The 20329-nt window shown below is 42.6% G+C and overlaps 1 protein-coding gene across 1 annotated transcript in view; it reads right to left on the bottom strand.

Moving 5' to 3' along the window:
- LOC113044265 (multiple PDZ domain protein) overlaps positions 1–20329 on the bottom strand; it is a 54417-nt gene that overhangs the window by 16004 nt on the left and 18084 nt on the right. The window contains exon 19 of the mRNA XM_026204084.1: positions 1347–1458. Within this exon, the coding sequence (XP_026059869.1) occupies positions 1347–1458 (112 nt within the window). The remainder of the gene's footprint in view (positions 1–1346; positions 1459–20329) is intronic.

Raw genomic sequence — 20329 nt, 5'->3', positions numbered from 1 at the left:
GATCAAGTTTAAATGGAAACCATGACTTTTATATTCTTCACTGAAACATGATATTGCCAATGAGATAGTGTAGTTGCATAGATACACTGCAGGGCTTAACAATTATGATTTGTGAGATCTTCAGGACATTTAACAGGAATGTCACTAGCCCTAAGGGGTCATGTATTCTGTAATGTATTCATTATTATTCCTGCAAATTATGCTGAAATACATCCACAGTGTAAATTCATTTAGCTGATATAAATAAAGCTGTCAAAATTGTAAGTGATTTATAAAAAAAAAAAAAAAAAAAAAGTCACATCAGTAAGAATGGGGTAAAGATTTTAAGTGTGTTTATGAATTTATAGGTTTTAATGGAGTTGTAATGTTATTGTTGTAAAAGTACCAGCTATTATTGCTTAAAAATATAATCATTAATTAAATTATTAAAAATGTAATCAGATTAATAACTGAACTTGTTTTATGGAAATACAAAAATTCTTTTTTGAGATGAATACAAAAATATACTACTGTTATTTCAGTAAGATTGTTTAATGTTTTTGAAAAGTCTCTCGCTCACTATAATGCAGCTATTTTGGTTAAAAACAGTAAATCTGCATTACTGTGAAATACTATTAAAATTTAAAACTCTTTTCTATTTGAATATATTTTAAAAAGTAATTTATTCCTGTGATGGTAAAGCTGAATTTTCAGCACTCATTATTCCAGTCTTCAGTGTTACATAATCCCTCAGAAATCATGCTAATATGCAGATTTGATCCTCAATAAATATTTCTAAATATTATCAATGTCGGGAAGTAAAATGCTGCTTTATGTATGTATTTATTTATTTAGTGTAAATCATGCTACATATCTGTCATAATTCATTGCTAAATAGAAAGTTCAAAAGAAAGGCATTCATTTTTATTTTTACAATATATTATTTGAAAGAAATAACTCAAATAACTTAATACTGGAAAGAAATACTGGAAATACTGTGCAGGGCAAGTTCAAATCAGAACTAGTAGCCTTATAAAAAATTGTTGAGCCCTGCAATGCATCATGTACAGTATAGACTGAATAGAAGAAAACATCAAAGAAAATCATATATTCTAATAAATCACAACTCTTAAAAAAACATACATACAACCTAAAACACATGCTAGTTAGCAAAAAAAGTTATGTAAAACATATCATGTACTATTACAAAACTTACATCCATATGTAAAATATTGCATGTGTACAACATCTATACACACACATACAAACACGTTACAGGTCTCTCACAGAATTCACCTCTCTGTGAAACATACTGAGGATGTATAAGAAGACAGATAGGAAGAGTGTAATGAACAGGGTTAACATACCCAGACTGGAGTTTCCCCTGACTATAGTTATGGTTCTCTCATAGCCACTTGAAGGGATGGAGACATGTTTAGCATCAGTCTCCATCTTCCTGTTCTGAGAGTGGGAATTTGTCTAGAACATAAACAGAGAAAGCATCAGGCATCTTTACTCAGTGAAACGGCCTATTTTCTTTGCATATGCAGTAAATGGAAAGCAAAAATAATCTCTGGAGCTGCTAAGAGCCCTTTTAAACATCTGTCCTGCAGCAATGCTTCATTTCCAGTGCTGAAAGTGTTTATTTAGTACACAGGCATCCAGTTCTCGAGAGAGAGATCCCAGGCGAGTCGGTGCCAGTGAATGTGTGACTGAATGACATTCATAGCAACAAGAATAATCCTCTGATGAGCAATCTCTTGCACTTTTTTAAAGTTGTCAACAGAAGATGTTAGCGACAGTCCTTGCTATCAAGACAAGAAATACAGTTTTCTAATGTTCACTAACTTCTTCAGAATCCTGACCCCAATGTATCAAATGCAGAACATAGTTAGGGTCCAAAATAACCTCTTGCCAAAGGCCAAATGAAAGTAATAATGCATTTCATGGAAATATAAGTCTCTTATGCTCACTAGGGCTGCAATTACTTGATCAAATACAGGAAAAAAAACTCTCTAGGTTACATATGTAACCCTTGTTCCCTGGGGGAAGAAGACACAGTGTCAAGAATGTTTTGGTAATGTGTCTGCATGACCACGCTCTGAATCACATGTGATATCAGAATGGTGAAACGTCATGGGTAGGTTGACGCAGAGACCAGGGAGCTTAAAAGTGCATCTGAAACAAGCAGCTTTAGCTTCTGATAATTGAAGCAAGTTGCTCAAAGGGATGCATGAAGCATGGCAAAGCGATGCACCATCTCGTTCCCTCGGGGGACCAGGGAAGGTTCTTCCCTAAAGAAGGGGAACGGAAATGTTACGTTGGTGACTGAAGAATTGTGATCTCACTTCGAGAGACCAATCTACTTCTAGTGTAACTTATGAGCCAATGCATACTAGCATGCATTTATTGCATCCAGTTGCATCTGATCACAGCATGAGCTTAAAAAATGGCAGCAGGTGCAATGCATACCAGGTTTTCACTGAGAAGGTGACCCAGCCGCTCAGCGGTGGTGCAGCAGCGGTGGTGATGGGACATGACGTCTCCATTCCCTCCTTCAGGAAACAAGCGTTATATACATAACAAAGATGTTCCCTTTCAGTCAGTCACTCTCAACGGCACGCTGATGACCAACGAATTGGGATTCCCTACCAAAGTGACATTGATGGTGCCCCTTCCAGTGCCCTGTGTGAGCCACCAGTGTCCATTTTTGGTAAAGGCCAGGACTCCCAATAAAAAGACCATTCATCATTGTCATAGCACTACCCACTCAGTGAGATTGGATGACACTTGGAAAATTGATCCATTCCACTTGGAACAGGACACTGCAGAAGCCCCATCCTTTCTGAAGGAGGTTTCGGAAACAAATACACATTTGAACATCCGTTTAGGTGCATATGGAAAATTGGAGGTGATTGTAACCTTCTTGAAAATGGCAGAAGTCTGCTAGGGAAACAACGGGCTCTGAGGCTATACCATGGAGTTTACACATATGGGATCCACTTAGGTCTCAGATATGGAACCCAGGATTCATTAAGTGAAGGCCTGACACCAAATGTTTTGCCATGTCTGGCTGCCAAGGGGATGTAGGAGCTCGACAGGGTCTACCGTATTGATACTCTGGAGTAGTTTTAGCAAACCAACACTAACTGCGCCTTTCAGTGTCTATACCGATTTGTGGTGAGAACACAGGAAGATACTGGCCCCACACTAAGGCTATGGAATCTAGCGAACATGTAGGGGGTTGCCCATCAGGCAGCTCTACAAATATCTGTCAGCAAATATCTGTCAGCAATACAGCGCCCAGGAGGATGCAACACTTATAGTTGAATGAGCTCGCAACCTGAGAGGGGAGGGCACACCCTGTGCCTGATAAGCCAGGGCGATGGCATCCACAATCCAGTGGGCCATCCTCTGCTTAGAGATGGCCTTCCCCTTCTGCAGGCCTCCATAACAGACAAAGAGTTGGTCTGAGGTCCTAAAGCTTGGTGTCCATTCTACGTAGCATCTTAAGGCCTGGACGGGACAGAGCAAAGCTAGGGCTGGGTCTGCTTCCTCCCTGAAGGGAGTAGTAGGAACCTTGGGCACATAGCCGGGCCGGGGCCTCAGGATTACCTGGAAATTAGCTTGCCCAAACTCTAGGCACAAATCGTGAAATGCGTGCAGGTCCCCTACCCTCTTGATTGAGGCCAGTGCAAGCAGGAGCAGAGTTTTCAACGAAAGAAACATTAGCTGGACTGACTGCAAAGGCTCAAATGGGCCCTGCTGTAGTGTTTTAAGCATTAGAGACAGGTCTTGGGGAGGATTTAATCTTCTTTCCCCCCTAAGGAACCTGTTGACCAGGTCATGCTTCCCTTCTGACTTCCTTTCCACGGGGTCATGGTTAGCAACAATTGCAACGACATAGACTTTAAGGGTTGAGGGAGAGAGCCTTTGCTCAAGACCTGCTGCAAAAAGGAAAGCACAACCCTGATCAGGAATCTCTGCGGGTCTTCTCAAAAAGAAAAACACCACTCAAAGAATCTGTAAGCATAAGCGTGTCTCACAGATGGTGCTCTTGCAGAAGTGAAAGAGTCAACTACCTCATGGGGTAGGTCACTAAGAACCTCAGCACCCTGTCCAGGGACCAGACATGAGGTCTGGATCTGGGTGCCACAAAGGGCTCCGTCTCTGAGTTAGTAGATCCTTCCTCAGAGGAATCTGCCAGGGAGGGTCTGTCACCAGGAGCGTTAGTTCAGGGAACCAGGTCAGAGTGGGCCAATACAGTGCCACAAGCAGGTCTTGCTCCTCGTCCTCAGTGACTTTGCACAGTGTCTGTGAGAGAAGGCTCACTGGGGGAAAGGCATACTTGCCTTGTCGTGCCAAATGTTCCGTCAGTCAGGGAGTAGAACAACTGGCAGTGCGAGATTTCTGGAGAGGCAAACAGGTCTACCTGAGCAGCTCCGAAATGTCTACAAATCAGCTGGATCATCTGGGGATGGAGTCTCTACTCTCCCTGGGGTGTATCTCAAGACAGCTCATTCGGCTGTATGGTTGAGCAGGCCCGGAATGTGAATGGCATGAAGTGACTTCAGACTTCGGGGTGAAGGTTTGGCGCCAGGCCAGTGTAACTGTGCTGCCACGCCCACCTTGGGACTCGGCCATGAAGCCAGTGTTGAAACGGTCTCATATGCAAAAGCCCTACCAGTGTAAGTGCCATTGCAGCTGCCATAGATCTGTTTCAGTGGGACTGCAGTCCTGCCCTTGAACTAATTTAAGCAGGTCAGCACCAACTGCCCACGTTCCAGGCATGCTGTCTGTTTGACCGAATCCAACTCCATACCAAGAAAAGAGATCCTCTGCATCGGGGAGAGTTTGCTCTTTTCCCAGTGGACCCAAAGACCCAACAGGCTGGGATGCCAAAGCACCAGATCGTGTCCCCACAACTGATCTCAATACTGTGGTAGTATAAGCCAATTGTCAAGAAAATCGAGGATGTGAACACCCTGCTCTCAGAGGGGAACAATAGCCCCTTCTGTGACTTTCGTGAAGACATTGGGAGACAGGGACAACTCAAAGGGCAGGATTTTGAACTGGTATGCTCGTCCAGCAATTGCAAACCTCAGACATGGTCGCGGAAGGATTGACACATGAAAGTATGCATCTTTCAGGTTGATCGCCTGGGACAGATGCTCCTGACGATGCATTTCTGTGTCAACAGCTTGAACGGTAACTGGTGAAGGGCTCGGTTCAAGACACACAGGCCTAAGACTGTTCTTTACCCACTGCCTTTCTTGAGTACAATTAAATAAGGACTGAAAAACCCCATCCTCATATCAGCTGGAGGGACCGGCTCTATCACATCCTTCACCAGTAGGACTGTGATCTCCACATGCAAGACAGGAGCATTGGCTTTATTGAAGCTTTCAAACCACCTGCTGCTGCCATCTGGCGAAAGAGGAAGATGAGTGAGGTCCGGTGTTGGGTCATCTGCAACTCTCCGTGCCCTCCTGGGACCCCGCTCCCTTGTCAAGATTTTCCAGATTCTCCATCCCCCATCACCAACCTCCAAATAGCAGCTGTGGCTGGCGGATGGGTGGAGGCACTAGCTGGCTGCCAGGGCAGGCTGTGTGCCTCAGTCTGCTTCTGTGCAGCTGAAATCTGCTGGGCCAGGCTCTCGACCACATCACTGAAGAGACTGGTCTGGGACACAGGGGCATTAATGAACCAAACTTTGTCAACGTCCCTCATATCAACCAGACACAGCCAGAGATGGCACACCCTATCAGGTCCGCGAAGCTTGGCTGGCAAGGCTAGTACGGAGCTACTAAGAAATTGTTTCAGAGCTTGAAACACGACCAAACATCTCCAGGCTATTCATGTGCCACATGAGATAGTGACTTCCTTTTAGACCCTGGGTGGAGTGGTCACTCATGAACGCTCCCCATCCCGTGAGGGACAGCACTGGTCCTTGTGACAGGAATTAAGGTTTCCTCCACATGTTTAAGGCACATAAGCATCACCGCATGACCTTGACCATGTAAAGTGGGTTGCCCCACGGGGAGAACCATTTGGTCCTGAGCCACCACTGCAAGGGTCTCATGTACAACAGGCCAAATGGTATCACTGGAACTGTTTGACAGTGAGTGACTGCTGTGAGGATGGACTCAATCCGAGCAGGAGACAGACATGCCTGCATTGTGGTTGAATCCCACACCACTTTCAGTTTCAGATTCAGTTTGAACACATTACTTTCTTGATACTGAGCTCCCAACCACTCGGACTGAGCAAATATCAACCAATAATTTTTATTATTTAGTATGCAGAGGTGCTGTAGTTGCAAAGCAGTCAGAGCAGCATCCACACACTTGGTGAAAGTGTGGGGTGATAGTGAGAGTGCCAGACCAATCGAAATAACCCGATACTGCTAAGCTTTGCCCTCTAAAGCAAGCCTGAGGAACTTCCTGCTTGGGAACGATGAAGTACTGGCTGTAGAACCCGGACTCTGTCATGAGGAGGGACCACCTTGATGGCCTCCTTCCTCAAGAGAGTGTTTACTTCCTGTTCCGTTATCAGTGTCTACAGGCTGCAAGACCCATTGTGAGACATTTGGCAGAATTTTCGACGCTGCCAGAAAGTCTAGTAAGGGAATCAGTCTGTCGAGACTGAACTCTGGTGTAATTGGAGAAGCTAGTTCTGTCCCCTGAAGCAGAGGACCAGCAGGGGCAACAAAATAGCTGCTATGGTGACCTCCTTAGAGGTAACAAGCCTTCCATAGACCTGCATAGTACCTTAAGCACTGGGGGTAGCAGGGTTGACAGACTAAGAGCACAAACGTCTCCTATTGAAAATGATGGTCCTCAGACACATCATCTACTTAAGAAAGACTTATGCCGCATTTCCACTGCAGGAACTTTACCCGGGAACTAGGGACTGTGTGTGTTTCCACCAAGGGGACCCGGAACCCGTCCTACACGTCCAAAATCAGCTTACTTTGCATTGAGAAATGCGCGTAGACCTACATCACCAGTCTATTTGCCTAATCTTCCCGGTACTTTACACCGCAGTGGAAACACAGAAAGCAATAGGTCTTGGGGGTGGGGGTTCCTGGAAAAAAAATTTCTGGTACAAATGTTCTGGGTAATTTCGGTGGAAACGCAGCATTAGACAGACACATTAGACAGATGATGTGTCTGGGGAAGTCGTGGCCTAATGGTTAGAGGGTTGGACTCCCACTCGAAGGGTTGTGAGTTCTAGTCTCGGGCCGGACGGAATTGTGGGTGGGGGGAGTGCATGAACAGCTCTCTCTCCACCTTCAATACCACGACTTAGGTGCCCTTGAGCAAGGCATCGAACCCCCAACTGCTCCCCGGGCGCCGCAGCATAAAATGGCTGCCCACTGCTCCGGGTGTGTGCTCACAGTGTGTGTGTGTTCACTGCTCTGTGTGTGTGCATTTCGGATGGGTTAAATGCAGAGCACAAATTCTGAGTATGGGTCACCATACTTGGCTGAATGTCACTTCACTTATAATCACTTATAAACACAACCAGAGCCTGCTCAGGTAAGGACCATATGAGATGCATTTGGCAGGGGTTACCACACCAGGTTACCTACTAAGGGAACCAGTCTCTAAAGAATGGCCTGTGGTGAACCAAGAGCAGCTAGCTTGGTGCCCTGAAGCGAAGGACCAGCAGTGGAAGGCCAATCTAGCTGATCTGTTGACCTCCTAGGAGGTAGCGAGTCTTCCAGAACCGCTAAGTTTCTGTGTGGATGCTGAGAGGTGTGCTTGATGGAGACCACTGTTCACTGAAACAGCAGGGGTGGAAACTGAGGTGCCCTCAGAACTCCTGGGCCATAGGCATCAGGACCTTTTAGGCAAAGACTATCTAGTGAGAATGATGGTCCACAGAGACACTTTCTGCTTAAAATCCTTTTGGCTCAGGAGTGCCACTCTGACTCCAGATATAGTGGAGGAGTTTGAGAAACAATGTTTCCTGAATGAAGAGCTGGAATATGGCTAGGGATGCTCCAGGCAAACAGCCCCTGAGACCTGTTTCCAGCATTGGAAAATGTTTGGCCTTAGGGCTGATGCTACAATGGGAACAGATCTGTCCCACTTTAAACGTCACCCTATAAACCTACTTGATTGTACATTACACAAGACTTTCTTCCCTCGAGGAGAAACGTCAGTAGTAGCAGAGCTAAACATATGATACATATGTGATCCCCGAGATCCCAATTGCCACTCTGCCTCAGCAACAGCAGGACAGAGAGCTGACTATGCGTGCTCTGCTCCAAAAAAACAACAACAAAAAACAACACCACAACGATCGTGTGCATTCACACCCATAATGTTTAGCATGGGCAGAGAAGAACACACAATAAAAAGTGCTGTCCTATTAGCTCGTCATATAGAGGTGATTATAAACTGTTTCACAAACAACAGAAAATAAGACTGACACGTTTCACACAGAGTGCTTGCTGAAAACAAACAAGCTGCTACACCATACGTGACGTTTCGCCATTCCATTGGACTGATTTCACATTTGATTCAGAGCGTGGTCATGCAGTCGTGTTCCCAAAGCATTTTTGACACCGCTCGAGTTCCTGAAGAGGAACAGATATTATTGCTTAAAAATTTAATAAATTAATAAATAAGTGATCAAACAGGAAACTGGATTTTAAGCAGTAATAACTCCAGTCTTCAATGCCATATGATACTTAGATAGAAATCATTCTAATATGTTTATTTGATGCTCAGGAAACATTTCTCATTATTATAAATGCTGAACAGTTGTACTGCTTAATATTTTTGAGGAAACTGTGTGTGATGAGTGGGGCCGGGCCGAGAGCCGTGGGAACAGAGCAAGGCTGGTGGAGTGATTGAGTGGGAAATGAGCGACACCTGCTCCACCCGCCGGTCTCGCGTCCCACGGAGGAGATCGGAAGGATACAAAAGAGGAGCGACGACAGTGAAAGACGAGAGAGGATCAGGCCTGGGCTTTATTTTGTGTTTTTTTTTTTTTTTTTTGTGCGTGGCAGTCGTCGGCGAGGGGCTGTCGCACTGTTTTGTGTTTATTTTGGTATTAAAGTTTTGATTTGAATGTCCGCCAGTTCCCGCCTCCTTCTTCCCGTGATTATGAAGTTTTTGTTTACTGTTACCCTGGTGCCGAAACCATGGATCCGGACGAAAACCACACCCGTTCACATGGCCGACAGGCCAGGATGCCGGGTCGTCCATCCCCTGCAAGCACCACGGCCAACGAGCATGATGCTCCGGACCAGACAGGGGAGCGTGTGCGGCCTCCGGACTACGCCCTTTACCCTTCCACCAATCACTTCACCGGCCTCGCTCTGTTCCCAAGGCTCTCGGCCCCGCACCAATAGTCACACTGTGATACTTTTTTCCCCAGGAATTTTTAAAGAAAAGAAGGAGCATTATTTGTTTCAAATAGAAATATTCTGTAACATTATAAACATCTTTTCTGTCAATTTTGATTTGATTTTAAAGCATGCTTGCAGATTGAAAATATATATATATTTTTTTATCTAAAGTAAAAAAAATTTTTATATAAATAATTACTTTTGAGTGGTAGTGTACATTAGTAGAAGATAAATGGTCAGAATATGATAACAAAATACAAAAAGATTACATCCATTAACATTAATTAATTAAGGTAGGTTTCATGAAATAATTAACAACAGGTTTTTTTTACAGCCTTTATTAATCTAGGATAGTGTTGTTCTATAAATATACTACTGTTCATTTGTAATTCATGTTTATTCATTCAAAATGTATTTATACAAATAAAAATGTAAAAAATATATAGGTTTGTTTTAGGGGTGTCCCTGACTAAGGATTTTCATTGAATCTGTATTTTCGAATCTTGCCTATATTCGAATCGACCGATAGTCGAATCGTATGTTTTGGGGGCAGGGCAAAATACATTACCAAGGGTCGAGTCAGTCATTCAACAGTCATAAAGACATTAACATTAAATGCGTAATGGATGCCTCGCAGATACAAACGGGGTAAATAATGTTTTATGTTTTGATTAAATGATAGTTAACATTAAACGTCCGCGATTTGTTACAATAATGCTCTCGTTATAACATTATGTTGGCCTATATAAGAGTAGTTATTAATGTTTTGCAATTCTGCTTTGAGCTGCATGCACTGAAGATGAAAAGTAGTTTAACTCATCATTTATCTCATATAGAATATGCTTCATTATTTATACAACATGAAGTTAATATTACTACTTATAGGCTCATATCTACACAAAATTCCCCAAATGCAAAAATGTGTCTATGCGGCTCTGAACAAACTATTGTGGACACGTTTTTCATGCAACAATTTGCAGAAACACGCCAACTAAAATCTTAAAATTCAAAGTGTTTTGATATAATAGTGTTCTCATTATAATGTTATGTATAATACAGTCCCAATCATAGTTATTAATATTCTGCATTGTTGTTTGTACTGCTCACACTGCACACTGAAGAGATCAACGAGTCAATCTTATGTTAGTTATCTGGCTCGGCTCGTACGGGATTAGAATCCCGCCAAATGTATTGCAGTCACAGATTGCACTAATAATGCACAAAACCGAAACAAGTGCAGTTTTTTTTTAAATAAACAACACAGTCATGGATCTAAAAATAATAAAAATGTAAATGCATTTAAAATTATATTGCACAAAACTGAAACATGAATTCAAAATTGTCCAAATCTCAAACAAAATCAGGTTTCCTGCTCATATTGTCATGATCCTGCCCTCGTGTCCTTGATTTTTCCTAGTCTTGAGGCAGGATCATGACAGACCCTTGTTTTGTGTACAAGCGCATGGCCTTGTCTTTGGGCCATGTGCTTGTGTTGTCTCGTTCCCTTGCCCCGCCCCCCTTGTTAACCTAGTCGTGTCTTGATTGTCCTATCTGTAACACCTGTCGTGTCTTGATTAGTACCCCTATTTAGATCTCCTAGTGTGCTCTGTCTTGCGTTGGTTCATTGTCATTGTCATTGTGATTGTACCTCAACTGTGTTCTGCAATTGTGATTGTGTGTGAGATTGTGCTGTACCCGCTGAAGTCCTTGTATTACCGTGAGTGTTTATAGTTAGTATTTAGAGTCCTTGTTTATCTTGTCAGTCCAGTCCTGTTTTAGTTATTTAGTCTTTACCTTGCTCTGTGTTTTCCCCCTCGTGGGTTTTGTTTTCCCCTTTTTGTAATAAACCCTTTGTTTGAGAATCCCTGTCTGCACCTGAGTTCCTCCCTTACCAAGATCCTGACAGAATGTACCGACCACCAAGGAACTCAGCAGACAGGAGGCAATGCTGGATGGCATCAGCCAGCCAGCGAGATTGTTTTGAGGGCTCTCGCCTTGTGGTGTTCCGGGGGACCAGGGGAGGTCGTTCCGGAGTGAGCGGGCGAGAGGAGGAGCCCCAGAGGTCCCCACCTACCCAGCTGCCGGCGATCCCGGAGGGTCGTGTCCTGGCCGTGGCAACCCTGGGGGGTCAGGCAAGCCCCTCCCAGAGTCCTGAGGTGCCCTCCCCAGCCAGCAGTCTCCCCATGAAACGAGGGAGACGGTTTTCATGGGAGTCGGCTTCAGAGTCTTCGGCGTCCGAGTCTGCCCTGTCCGAGACCAAACTCCCCCAACCCGCCTCTGACCCAGCTGTAGCCTCTGCACCGCGCCCGAGGAGGAAGAGGAAGAAGAAGGGGCCTGCCGGTCCTGTGACCCTGTCTCCTCCCGAGTCAGCAGCGGTGAGCGTGCCCGTGCCAGCAGCGGTGAGCGTGCCCGTGCCAGCAGCGGTGAGCGCTGGCGTGCCCGTGCCAGCAGCGGTGAGCGCTGGCGTGCCCGTGCCAGCAGCGGAGAGAGCTGGCGTGCCCGAGCCAGCAGCGGTGGGCGTGCCCGAGCCGGCAAAGAAGAGAGCTGCAGTCGTGAGAGCGGAGGAGAGAGCCGCGGCCGACTCTGCAGCAAAGACTCTTGTACAGTTGGTCTCATCCCATAAGGAGCTGCCTATTATCCTAGCTGCTAAAGCTTTTTCTGATTATTTGTCCCGTCTTGTCCAAATTTTAGAAGTCCCCGTCAGTCCTGTTTTGTCCCCTGACCCTGTCCCCAGAAGTCCTAAGTGTCCAGCCGTTGTCTCCCCGTGTCCTGTTGATGTGGCCCCGTGTCCTGTTGATGTGGCCCCGTGTCCTGTTGATGTGGCCCCGTGTCCTGTTGATGTGGCCCCGTGTCCCGTTGATGTGCCCCCGTGTCCAGTAGATGTTGTATCCCCGTGTCCTGTCGTCTCCCCGTGCCCTGTAGATGTTGTCGCCCCGTGCCCTGTAGATGTAGTCGCCCCTCGTCCTGTTGATGTTGCCCCGCGTCCCGTAAGTGTTGCCCCGCGTCCTGTGTCTGCTCCTGTCAGTTATCCCGAGAACCCTCCCCGCCCCTCACCACCCAGACCTGCCCGTACCCCCCGTCGTCAGCCTTCGTCCTGTCCTTCTAAGATCCCTACCCCTCCCACCCACCCTGGTCTGTCCCCCATGAACTTTGTACTCCCGCCTCCTCCCCTTCCCTGTTTGTTTTTTTTGATTTGTCACCCTAACCCTGCCGTTGTGTACTCCTGTTTGCCTTTGTTGTTATTAGTCATGTCTTGTTGGTTTGTGTCTGTGTCCCAGTCTGTCATGTCAGTCATGCCCCGTGTTTGATGTTCCCTTGAGGAGCGTCTGGAAGCCGCTCCTTAAGGGAGGGGTTCTGTCATGATCCTGCCCTCGTGTCCTTGATTTTTTCCTAGTCTTGAGGCAGGATCATGACAGACCCTTGTTTTGTGTACAAGCGCATGGCCTTGTCTTTGGGCCATGTGCTTGTGTTGTCTCGTTCCCTTGCCCCGCCCCCCTTGTTAACCTAGTCGTGTCTTGATTGTCCTATCTGTAACACCTGTCGTGTCTTGATTAGTACCCCTATTTAGATCTCCTAGTGTGCTCTGTCTTGCGTCGGTTCATTGTCATTGTGATTGTACCTCAACTGTGTTCTGCAATTGTGATTGTGTGTGAGATTGTGCTGTACCCGCTGAAGTCCTTGTATTACCGTGAGTGTTTATAGTTAGTATTTAGAGTCCTTGTTTATCTTGTCAGTCCAGTCCTGTTTTAGTTATTTAGTCTTTACCTTGCTCTGTGTTTTCCCCCTCGTGGGTTTTGTTTTCCCCTTTTTGTAATAAACCCTTTGTTTGAGAATCCCTGTCTGCACCGGAGTTCCTCCCTTACCAAGATCCTGACACATATGTAATTTTTTTTTTGTGTGCTTTTGGATTTTTCCCCTTTGCTCGTTTCCACGTTCTGCGCTTGTGTTTCTAAAAGTTGCAGTTTGAGATTCATGTAAATCAGGGCAGGCTTCAGCGTCACCATTGGCCCGCGAGTTCTAGATTGACAGCTGCTCCTCTAACCAATCAGTTCAAGTGGGAGTTGACGTCACTCCAATGTGACTCGTAAGTCGTGGCTGCTGTGGCAGGTGTGTGAAGTAGAGGGTGATGGTGACATGGGAGTGGATTTTCAAATCTCTCTCGTCCCACTCCCGCAAAAAAAAATAACTAGTCCCGTCCTGTCCCAATCCCACAAAAAATCTGGGGGAAAATCCAGTCCCATTTCCCGGAATGACTCACGATCTCTCCCACTCCCATGTTGAAGGTATTTTTTCAGCCGGAATCTGTCAGTTACAGTGAAAAACTACAGCACATATCACAGCATGCCCACTTTAGTTAAAAAAAAATTTAAACTGTAGTTTTTTTTTTTGTTATTTTACTGAACTGAAAGCCATCTTAAACAATGCACATTGTGCATTTCACAGACGTAATGTAAATCATCCATGCTAACACACATTTTCTATTTTATTTATTTTTTTATTTTTCATTTGAGCGTAGACATTGCACTCTGAGAGTGGCACTCTCTATAAATTTATTTTTAATACACAGAGTTTCTCGCTCAAGTTCACATGACCAAGACGACAGAAACCGCATTTTGTTTTTGTTTTTTTATTATTTTACAGAAGCACAGCATTTCGTTGTTATTCTGAGTGCACACAAATAAACGTATGCGGATTAGAAAGATTACTTACTTTTATGTGTATGACCAAAAATGACAGAGTATTTTAAGAGCAAGTGAGAGCACAGTGCCTCCATCTGTCCTGCTGTGAGCATGCTGCTGTTCAGTTTCCACACACACACTTCAATAGCATACATTTCTGTAGGTTAACATTAAATTGAGCGGCCATGTAAAGTTATTACTACATACATCTTTTAGATGAAGCGCTATATTTGAGGTCTATGAATGATAGGTGGGCTTTTGGATGTACTGCCCGATGTAGGCTACTATTACCACATAGACCATCCGTTAACGATCTGTCCTTCACCAGCCACATTAAAGCAAACAGGAGAGCATAAAGACACAGGGCGAGTTCAAAATTAAAATATAAGCCTATAGTTTATACTTCATTTATTTAAAAGGTAGGCTATATTTGTGTAGAAAGTCGGGGATCAAAGTGTTATTACGATTCCAGGTCCCGACAACATTTTTTCCCGTCTCAATCCCATGATAGTGATTTTGTTTACAATCAATGTCAGCCTCTTCTGTGAAGATGGATAAGCAGCGTCAGCAGGCAAATTCCAGACAATCTCAGAAAATGAGTCTTAAATATTTTGTTAGTGGGTGACAGAAACATTCCCTTTGTGTGATATTTAATGCACATCTTGTCAGTAAAGCAAATTATCACTGTATGACATCAAATACCGCGCAAGCGATAAGAGAGTACACGGATCCAATGCATTCGGATCACTCGCGCGGTTCTTTGATGTCATACAGTGATCATTCTGTGCAGCTGCTTCAAGTCGAACGCTAATGCTGCTCCATGTGAAAGCGCGCAGGTGATGTAGATTTACCGCTGATTACACAACCGGCTTTATATCGCGTATGACTTATCGTGCAGCCCAACTGCCTAAAATATTAAGTATTGGTAACTAAACCAAACTAACAAGACATGTGTTAACAGTCTAGATATCGGCCTACTCGGACTACATAGCACTTGCAGAAAATATCATAATACACAAAGGGAATGTTTCTGTCACCCACTAAAAAAATATTTATGGCTAATTACCTGAGATCATCCGGGATTTGTCTGCTGATGTTGGTTATCCATCTTCACACACCTGCCACAGCAGCCATGAGTCACATTGGAGTGACATCAACTCCCCCTTGAACTGATTGGTTAGAGGAGCAGCTGTCAATCTAGAACTTGCAGGCCAATGGTGACGCTGAAGCCTGTCCTGATTTACATGAAACTCAAACTGCAACTTTTAGAAACGCAAGTGCAGAACATGGAAACAAGAGCAAAGGGGAAAAGACCACAAGCAGATAAAAAAATAACATGAGCAGGAAACCTGATTTTGTTTGCGATTTGGAAAATTTTTAATTCATGTTTCAGTTTTGTGTAATCCATGACTGCGCCGTTTGTTATTTTTAAAAAATTGCATTTGTTTTTTGGTTTTGTGCGTTATTATTTTACACGTGTTTTTAAATATTTTATTTATGCTTATTATTTTTCGATCTGTGACTGCAATACATTTGGCGGGATTCTAATCCCATAGGCTCGGCTCTTCAGTTCTCTCTTCACAGCAGTTCAGTCAGTGTACTGTTTGAGTACATGAATTACTCCGGGATATTGGTTTGTTTTAACTCAGAGGGAGTGTCAGCCACATAAAAAAAAATTAACAGCTTAAAGGGTTAGTTCACCCAGATAGCAAAATTATGTAATTAATAATTTACCCTCATGTTGTTTCAAACCCGTAAAACCTCCGTTTATCTTTGGAACACAGTTTAAGATATTTTAGATTTAGTCCGAGAGCTCTCAGTCCCTCCATTGAAGCTGTGTGTACGGTATACTGTCCATGTCCAGAAAGGTAAGAAAAACATCAAAGTAGTACATGTGACATCAGAGGGTCGTTTAGAATTTTTTGAAGCATCGAAAATACATTTTGGTTCAAAAATAGCAAAAACTACGACTTTATTCAGCATTGTCTTCTCTTCCGTGTCTGTTGTGACAGAGAGTTCAAAACAAAGCAGTGTGGACATCCGGTTCGCGAACAAATCATTCAGTTTACCAAATCGAACTGAATCGTTTTAAATGGTTCACATCTCTAATACGCATTAATCCACAAATGACTTAAGCTGTTAACTTTTTTAATGTGGCCGACACTCCCTCTGAGTTCAAACAAACCAATATCACGGAGTAATTCATTTACTCAAACAGTACACTGACTGAACTGCTGTGAAGAGAGAACTGAAGATGAACACCGAGCCGAGCCAGATAACGAACAACAGACTGACTCGTTCCCGAGTCAAGAACCGGTTGCATTGGTTTTCGGATCACCAGTAGTTCTTTCCGACAGTTCGATTCAATAAACCGGTTGAAGAAAACGGTTCACCGGTTCTTTTGCGCTCAACGTTATGGCGTCATTTGCGATGATTGCCCTTGATTCAAGCCTTCGGTTTACCTGCTCTCATAACACTAGCACAGAATCAGTTCAGAATCAATCAACAAAAGAATCAGGGCCCGGTTCCCCGATAACGCTCACTCTTAGCGCGCTAAGAAGACCTCGAAAGATATATCTTACCAAAGTTGTTTATGTTCCTTAGTGTGTTCCCCAAAGTGTCCCTTAGGAAGCTTCTTAGCACGCTGCCTCTTACGTCCGACGTTACAAAGGCACTGTCCCGAGTGAGGGTGCTGAATTAGTTGGCATCGATTGCTCAGGAATCGATTTTCCACTTCACGCGAAGGTGCAATACAGTGTTAAGAAAGACAACATGTTCTATGCAAATGAAACATTCCTCAAATTATTACAGTAACATTAATTTTAACATAGTTTAAGTTATCAGTAGAATTTAGACTATAAGTTAAATTATCAAATGGTCAGTAATATGTTCACACGATATGTTGTGACGGTTAGACGAACCGGGTATCCCTCGCTAATCATCCACCCTCCTTATCCCTTTGTGCCACTTGTGCCGCTTCTTGACATGGGTTTAACGACTTTTAAAAAATATATAATACACTTTTATATTAATGGTAAGGTACTTTACAATCAGAATTGATTTTCAAGCAGCTGCAGTTACTTCTGTTCAATGCGGTATTGATTGTAATTGGTTTATGTTTTTAATAAAAAGCAACCAATCTACAATGAACAGAGAGAGAGAGAGAGAGAGTTAGATACAAAATATGGTGGGGAAGCAACGTAAAAAAGGGCACCAAGCCTCTCGTCAGGGGAACTTGAAGTTTTGCTGGACCTTGCCACCAGGTCGGATTATTTTTTTATATAGCCACGTCAGGCAAAAATGTCAAAAGGGCTTAAGTTTTGCCGAATACATTTTTTTACATGGACTAAACGGCTCCGAGTCCGGCTCCGTCTTTGATTCAATACAAGGACACGTTGGATCGCTGCTATAGTTGGTCCTTACTGGACACAACCATGATTACCCATTTATAGATCTTAGCAATTTACAGCCAAATTGTTTGCCAGATTTTAATTATCAAAAAATTGATTGCCAATTCACTTTAATTACATAAGAAAAAGCCTAGGCTATTTACCACCATATTAGTTCTCATACCACATAAACTCAACTTCATAAATAGGCCTCTATCCATTGCGAACATAATTTATTAGGAGTCTTAAAAAATAACATAAAATCATTGTTGAGCCACAACATTGTCAACATACCATAGTTTGACTTGTACTTCGCTGCGCTGATTTCTAAAGACTGCTGTACAGGTAGCATCTTGAGCTTAAACAACGTTAAGAGAGAGCTTACGAATGGTCCAGACCAACAAGAACGTGTCGGGAATCGTGCCATAGGGTTAAGAGAGAGGTTAAGGAATAGGTTAAGAACTACTTAGCGATAAGAACGTTTTGGGGAACCGGGCCCAGTTCAATTGAGGCGCTCTGTGTATCGGTCTTCTTCACGCTTAATCACACATGCGCAGTATCATCAGCTCCTCGGTTCTCGAATCGGATGCGTCTGACAGAAACGGTTCTTGACTCGTGAATGAGACAATGTTTTGTTCGTTATCTGGTTTGGCTCGGTGTTCATCTTCAGTTCTCTCTTCACAGCAGTTCAGTCAGTGTACTGTTTGAGTACATGAATTACTCCAGGATATTGGTTTATTTGAGGGAGTGTCGGCCACATTAAAAAAGTTAACAGCTTAAGTCATTTGTGGATTAATGCGTATTAGAGATGTGAACCGTTTAAAACGATTCAGTTCGATTTGGTGAACTGAATGATTCATTCGCGAACCGGATATCCAGACTGCTTTGTTTTGAACTCTCTCTCACAACAGACACGGAAGAGAAGACAATGCTGAATAAAGTCGTAGTTTTTGCTATTTTTGGACCAAAATGTATTTTCGATGCTTCAAAAAAATTCTAACTGACCCTCTGATGTCACATGGACTACTTTGATGATGTTTTTCTTACCTTTCTGGACATGGACAGTATACCGTTCACACAGTTTCAATGGAGGGACTGAGAGCTCTCGGACTAAATCTAAAATATCTTAAAAATGTGTTCTGAAGATGAACGGAGGTCTCATGGGTTTGGAACGACATGAGGGGGAGTCATTAAAGATAGAATTTTTGGGTGAACTAACCCTTTAATCAGTATTATAAAAACCACATCTTGTTTCTATCTATTGTTTAAGCAATAATCTGAGCACATCAACCAACATAGGTAAGATTAAATCTGTACATTAATATGTAAGATTGGGGATACCCAGATTTTACATTTCTTCAGCACCAAATAAAAATGACTTCAACACAATGTATGGTTCATAAAATAAGATATATATATATAGATATATACTGTATATAAAAGAATAAAAAAATACATGACTTAAAGTAGGATATCAGTACATTCATTTTTACCACTGAAGTGTACAGTTTGTGCAGCGGGACCTTCTTTTGATCCATAAACAAAAACCTCTCGCTTAACATCATGTTCTCTTTTGATGATTATATTTACTCTCATAAATATATTAAATTTTAAGTAATCATTCAATACAGAGATAGATAAATGAGCAAGTATAAAATGTATAAACAAAATAACATTTTCAGTAAAAAAAATAAATAATTACCGTTAATTGTTTTCATTTAGCGAGTGCTCAACTCTCTGTGGAAGGAGACGTGAAGCGCGTGGAGATTTTAATGAAGATTAAACAAATCAACAAATTTTTGATTTATGTTATCACCATAGACTGTATGGTTATCACTCAATGTTTAACCCTGTCTTAATATAATAATTTAAATTGCGTTTTGATTACCGGTAATCTAATTTCTGTATTTTAATAAATGTTGCATTAAACGAATTTCAGGGCTCTGTACAGGTCATAACACATTAACAACTTTGATGTTTTCATTGAAAATATAGTTTTATAGGGTTATAAAATAACCTGAGAATAAGTTAAGTTATTTTTAGGTTCTTTTAAAAATAACCAACTAGCAACATTCTGGGAACGTTATTTTATGGTCGCAAAAAATATAACCTAAAAAAAACATTTCCCTAACATAAGCATTTGGTTCCCCAAAAAATGATAAAACGGAAACCAATAACTAATGTTAGGGGAACGTTTTGTGTTTGCTGGGAATCAGTGTATTACTACAATGAAGTGCTTTACTCCATTGCAACTTAACCAAATGCATCTTATATGAGATAAATAACATATACACAATATATACATAAGCTAGCTGAAATGTTTGAAAATGAGAAAACCAGTAGTGTTATGTGAAATCAGACATTTAGCCATATAGCCAAAATGGCATGAACATAACACACCGTGAATATTCGACTGTGAGATTTGTAGTCAAATCATGCTCCTTCTATCGAAGCATCGAATCTTGACTATTCGGCGTCACCCCTGGTATAGATATAAATTAATTTTAGCCCAGATTAACAAATCTCATAAAAGCATTGTGTTACCTTCTGAAACTTATTGTGAATGTTCCCAAGAATTTGGATATTTTATTGTATTAAGTATTACACATATTCTAAAGATATTTTAGTTTATCTACATTTTATCCCCTCCAGATTTCCATGTGGTGACGCATAAGTGGAATAGTCTGCAGTGTTTGTCACCAATATGCAAGAAACATGCAGAGAAATAATCAGATTTTTTTTTATTCTACAAAATAAATGAAATGCTAAATACAATTTGTTCACTGCTCCAAAAAAAGTTAATAATACACAACCATACTTTCAATAACAAAACGTTTAAATGTGTTCTCAACAAGCCATCCAAACGAATTAATACATTACACACTTGTGCTCTGGAGTAAACCAAAAACCCTCATGTG

This window comes from Carassius auratus, chromosome 26 (genome assembly GCF_003368295.1).
Source record: "Carassius auratus strain Wakin chromosome 26, ASM336829v1, whole genome shotgun sequence".
In the NCBI taxonomy this organism is placed as follows: Eukaryota; Metazoa; Chordata; class Actinopteri; order Cypriniformes; family Cyprinidae; genus Carassius; species Carassius auratus.
The sequence above is the reverse complement of the archived record's forward strand: the minus strand, read 5'-3'. Positions and strand labels throughout refer to the sequence as shown.